Source organism: Malania oleifera, chromosome 5 (assembly GCF_029873635.1).
Source record: "Malania oleifera isolate guangnan ecotype guangnan chromosome 5, ASM2987363v1, whole genome shotgun sequence".
NCBI classification, from domain to species: domain Eukaryota; kingdom Viridiplantae; phylum Streptophyta; class Magnoliopsida; order Santalales; family Ximeniaceae; genus Malania; species Malania oleifera.
In genome coordinates this window covers 14,482,189-14,487,767 of record NC_080421.1, presented here as the reverse complement: position 1 = coordinate 14,487,767, position 5,579 = coordinate 14,482,189, and the positions used below count along the sequence as shown (strand labels likewise).

Here is a 5,579-nt window from a genome sequence, read left to right as displayed (position 1 = left end):
TTCTACAACTAGTATCAGAGTCTGCAATCTGAGATGGCAGGGATTCAATAAACAATCTTGCAATTCGATAGTAAATCGAATTTTGAATATTGGTGGATTCAGAAGCATGTGTTCTTTGAGTTCCAGAATATCTGGGATGTTGCGGATCAAGGTTACGAAGAACTAGAAGACAAAGCAGCTTTGCCGGTAGTAGAGAAAGCGAAGTTAGTTAATTCTATACAAAAGAACGTCAAGGCCCAACAATATATTTTTCACGCCATCGAACTGACAATTTTTTAGAAGGTTATTGTTGGAGTATATGCCTTATATTGAGTGGAACACATGCACAGGGAAAGCATGGTGAGAAAAATCAAGGAAGTTAGGCTGCAGGAAGAAACAATCGACGATTTAGCCTCGAGAATAAACCATCAACAGTTTGTCTGAAACCGTCGATCGTTTTCTAAAACCGTCAACAGTCTTGTTCGACGCTGATTTCGAATTTTGAATTTGGAAGATCAGTAGGTTGGGGATTATGAGGCAAAACCTCCAGGGATTGCTACAGGGGTATTTGGGGAACTTCATAAGCCTTTGTATGTGTAGGGTTAGCATATAAACAATGTTGTAACCATGGTTTTATGACTGATAGTGAAATTCAGTCGCTTGCTCTCGTGGACGTAGGAACATTGCCAAACCATATAAATTTCTTATGTCATTGTTTTTTTTTTCCTTATTATTTGTGTGTGATTGTGTTTCCATATTGTTCATCGTTGATTGCTGCATTGCATGATCTGGAACAGTTTTCAGTTGTGCACACCAAAATGGCAAAGCAAGCATGGGAAGCTTTGTTGAGATCGTATCAGGGTGTTGAAAGAACGAAGAAGGTGTGTCTGCAAACCTTGCAAAGGCAATTAGAGCTTCTTCAGATGGAGAAACTGGAAAAAATTTTCAATTATTTTTCGCGGACATTAGCTATCATAAATCAGATGAAAGCTAATGAAAAAAAGAGATGAAGGATGTGCAGATTATGGAGAAAATTTTTCGGTCCCTGACGATTAGATACGAGTACATAGTTACCTCAATTGAAGAGTCCAAGGATTTGACTGTGATGACGCTATAAGAATTGTTGGTGTCCTTACAAGCACATTAGCAGCGATTAAATGAGAAATCACAAATTGGTGTTGAAAAAGCCTTGTAGAGTTAGTTGAATGTTAGCAATAAAATGGATGAATCTCAATAGTAAGTCGGATCAAATCAGGGAAGTCAAAATTCATGTAATAGGGGTATGAAAAATTTTGAATCGAGTTCAAGAAGAGGACAATGAAAGCAGGATAAAGTCGAGGTCTAGTGCTTCAATTGTAAAAAAATTGGGCATTATAGAATTGAGTGTTAGTCCTTGCGACAGAATAATAGAACTGATTATCGAGCCAAATTTGCTGAAAATTATGAAGAAATATCATAGACTACTTTAGTGGCATGTTTGGGGACCACACATGATCGCACTGATCATTGGTATCTTGATACATGCTACAATAATCACATGCGCAATGAGAAGGAAATTTTTTCAAACTTGGATGAGTCGTTTCATTTTGAGGTGAAATTCAGCAATAACTCTACAATACTAATAATTGGTAAAGAAAAAATTTCTATTATTTTGAAATATGGATTGTGTAATTTTATTTTTGATGTACTTTTTGTCCCATTTCTGTGTAAAAATTTATTGAGTATGGGACAATTGTCAGAAAAAGGATATGACATGCGGATCCATAATGGAGTTTGCACTATTAATGATGACTAGAAAGGAGTTGTGATTGCAAAGGTAAATATGACTTCCAATCGCCTATTTCCTTTGAAAATTAATTATGGATGTGCTCTCTGCAACATATTTGTGATTATTGAGGATGACTAGTTATGGCACATGCGTTTTGGGCATGTGAATTTTGGAAGCCTAGGATTTCTTGTTCGCAAGAATATGGTTTCTAGGTTGCCATAGATTGATTTTCCTAAGAGGGCATGTGAGACCTATGTTGCTGGGAAGAAATTTAGTGAACCTTTTCTCAAAGAAAAATCATAGAGGTCAAGGCAACCGTTGGACTTGATTCATTCAGATTTATGTGGTCCAATTAAAGAAGCATCAATGGGTAATTACATGTATTTTATTACTTTCATTGATGATTTTAGTCAGAAAACTTGAGTTTATTTTTAAAGCAAAGATTTGAAGCATGTGATATTTTTAAGTCAATTAAGACTTATGTTGAGAAGTAGATAGAAAATAAAATAAAAATTTTGAAAACTAGTAGAGGCCAGGAATATATTGTTTGTAATGATTTTTTGAAAAATCATGGAACTAAGCATTAGTTAACTGCTAGATACACTCCCTAGCAGAATGGTGTGGCGGAGAGGAATAATAGAATTATTATGGATATGGTTCAATGCAAGTTGAGATCTAAAAATTTGCCTAAAAAATTTTGGGTAGAAATCGTTTCTTATGCCGTTTATATTTTAAACAGGAGTGCAACAAGAAGTGTTTATAGAAAGACACTATAGGAAACCTAGAGTAGATACAAACCAAATATTCATCATTTACCAGTATTTGGTTGTGTAGCTTATGTAGATGTTCTAGATGCTATTCAGAAGAAGTTGGATGATAGAGGTGAAAAATGTATTTTTGTTGGCTACAGTACAACAACGAAAGGTTACAAGTTGTACAATCTTGAGACTGGGGAAGACAGTCGTGAGCAGTATATGATGTCACTTTTGATAAGCAGGCTACATGAGATTGGTCTCAAAAGAAGGTGAAACCACAAGTTACTGTTCTTGAGGAACCTGCATATCATTTTGAGCAGCCTCTTATTGATTCATTTTCATTGGTTAGGCCTCCTATATATGCAGAGCCATCTCAGCGATCTCAGAGATAGCGCATTCTACCAGTGTGCTTGCAAGATTATGTTGTTAATGATGATATTAATTTATCAAATGAAGATATTGTTAATTTTGCCTGATTTGCATATTGTGACCATGTCTCATATGGTCAGGTGTCCCAGGAGGGTCACTGGATCCGAGCAATGGATGAAGAAATTCATGCCATTAAGAAATTTAGACTTGGGAACTTACCACACTTCCTGGACGAGTAAAACCCATTGGAGTCAAGTGGATTTTTAAGACAAAGTACAAGTTGAATAGTGAGGTGGATCGCTACAAGGCGAGACTAGTAACGAAGGGATATAAGTAGAAACCAGGTATTGATTATTTTGAGGTTTTTGTGCCTATTGCTCGGCTTGATATTGTTCGTATGATTATTTCATTAGCTGCACAAAATTGATGGAAAATTTTTCAAATGGATGTTAAATATGTTTTTTTTGAATGGTTATTTGGAGGAAGCAGTTTATGTTGATTAACTTGAAGGTTATTTAAAAAAGGTGAAAAAAATAAGGTTTATAAATTGAAAAGAGCATTGTATGGGCTAAAGCAAGCTTCTAGAGCTTGGTATACCTAGATTGATTCTTATTTTCTTTCACATGAATTTAAGATGTATCCACATGAATACACTTTATATGTGAAAATTAATTCCCTGGGTGGTGTGATCATATTGTGTTTATACGTGGATGATTTGATTTTTACTAGGATTTGTTCTGAGTTAATTTCAAGTTTCAGGGAGGCTATGATAAAAGATTTTGAAATGACTGATATGAGTTTAATGTCTTTTTTTTTGGGCATTGAAGTTACTCAAACAAATAATGGGATATTTATTTCTAGAAAAAAATGTTGTTGATATTTTTTTAAAAAAATTCAAGATGGATAATTGCAAGCCAATATTTAGGGCTGGCAAAACAAGGGAGCGGGCTAGGTTCGGGTGGGTCATCAACAGGTCGGGTCATAAACAGGTCAATATTAAATGGGTCACATACATGCCAACCCTAACCCGCCCATTTAATAAACGGGTGGATCATGGGTCACCTGTTTAAAAAATAAATGAATTTAATTAATTTTTTAAAAAATTTTCATATAAAATGATATTTAAAAAAAAATACTGCATTTTATTTATTAATATCTAAATAAAAATATGATATAAACTATGAGATAAACATCAGTCTCATCAAAATCTCTGCTAAAGGACTCGGTTGAGTTCCCAATTGATTAAACAACAAACGAAGTCTCACAAGTAAACAAAAACGCTTGATTAGAACATGAACAAGTAGATGCTTCGACCGTAAAAACCTAGCTTCGTACACCGCCATTGCTTGCGTTTCGCATTGTACCTGATGGTGTTGTTAGTCCTCATATGGATCCAGTGAGGAATAGGCCAGTTCTGCCTCATCTTCTTGGCCAGCTTCTTCTTGATCCTAAAGGTCTTGTGTGATGGCATCTTCAATTCTTCACGACCAGAGAGGAAGCCGAACGGCCGAGGGGAACGCTAGCAACACAGGATCATAAGGGAGCTTGATCTTATCGTGGAGCAACTAGAGCTAGAGGTGTGGAGTCGAGTGGTCTGTGGAGCTGGGGGGGCTGACATATGTGGAGGAGACGACGACTCGACCTCGAGGATGAGGAGTGGTCTGACTGTTCGAGTGGATCATTCGCAGCAGCATGCAGCAGGGAGCACCGTAGCACGCACTGAGGTAGTAGCACACCAGATTAGAGGAGAGGACTGAGAGAGCAAGAGATAAAGTGAGAGGCGAGAGCTGAGAGGAGAGCCGCGAGAGATGAATTAGGATTTAGGGTTTTTTTGTGTGGTGTGTGGACCGTGTGGTGTGGTGGCAGTGGTGTGGGTGGACTAATTGTGTGGATTTATAAATTATTCAAATAAATGGGTCACCTATCGCTGAACCCGGTTAAACCCGTTTGTAAATGGGTCAACCCTTGACCCACCCATTTATTAAATGGGTTAACTTCCTTAAACCCAAACTCGTTTTAAACGGACGGGTCTGAGTGACCCGACGGGTCATTACTCATTTTGCCAGCCCTACCAATATTGATTCCTGTTGAAAAAAAATTGAAGTTAGGAAAAATCGGGAGTGGTAACTATACGAATAGTACATATTTTAAGCAGATTGTTAGCATCGTGAGATATTTAACTGCAACCAGACCAAACATTGAGTTTGGTGTTGGTATGATTAGCAGGTTTATGGAGTTTCCTTATCAGTCTCATTTTCAGGAAACAAAGCGCATACTTCATTACATTAAAGGTACGTAGTTCGATGACATTTTTTTTATTCTCAGATTGATAATTTGAATCTCATTAGATATACAGATAGTGACTGGGCTGGAGATGCAGAAACATGAATGAGTACTTCAAACTATGTGTTTTGTTTTGATTCTGAAATTTTTTTCTTGGTCATCTAAAATGCAACAGGTGGTTGCTTTATCCACCGCAGAGGTAGAATATATTGCTGTGGCGAGAACTGAAACACATGCAATTTGGTTGAGATGGATGATTGAATTTTTGTAGCATAGGCATGAAGAACTAACAAAGATTTTTTTTTTTTTTTGTGATAATTAGTCACTAATTGCTTTATACAAAAACCTAATTTTTCATGGAAAAAGCAAACACATTGAAATCAAGTTTCACTACATCAAGTGATGGGGATCAACATGCCTTACCC

At 36.7% G+C, this 5,579-nt stretch overlaps 1 protein-coding gene across 1 annotated transcript; it reads right to left on the bottom strand.

Annotated features, from left to right (window-relative positions):
• Positions 1 to 3,922: 3,922 nt before the first annotated feature.
• Positions 3,923 to 4,342, bottom strand: LOC131155853 (large ribosomal subunit protein eL39-like). Its single transcript, XM_058109300.1, has 2 exons — positions 4,195 to 4,342; positions 3,923 to 3,933 (listed from the first exon to the last, which is right to left on the bottom strand). The coding sequence occupies exons 1-2, from the start codon at positions 4,340 to 4,342 to the stop codon at positions 3,923 to 3,925; spliced, it is 159 nt and encodes a 52-aa protein (XP_057965283.1).
• Positions 4,343 to 5,579: the final 1,237 nt, after the last annotated feature.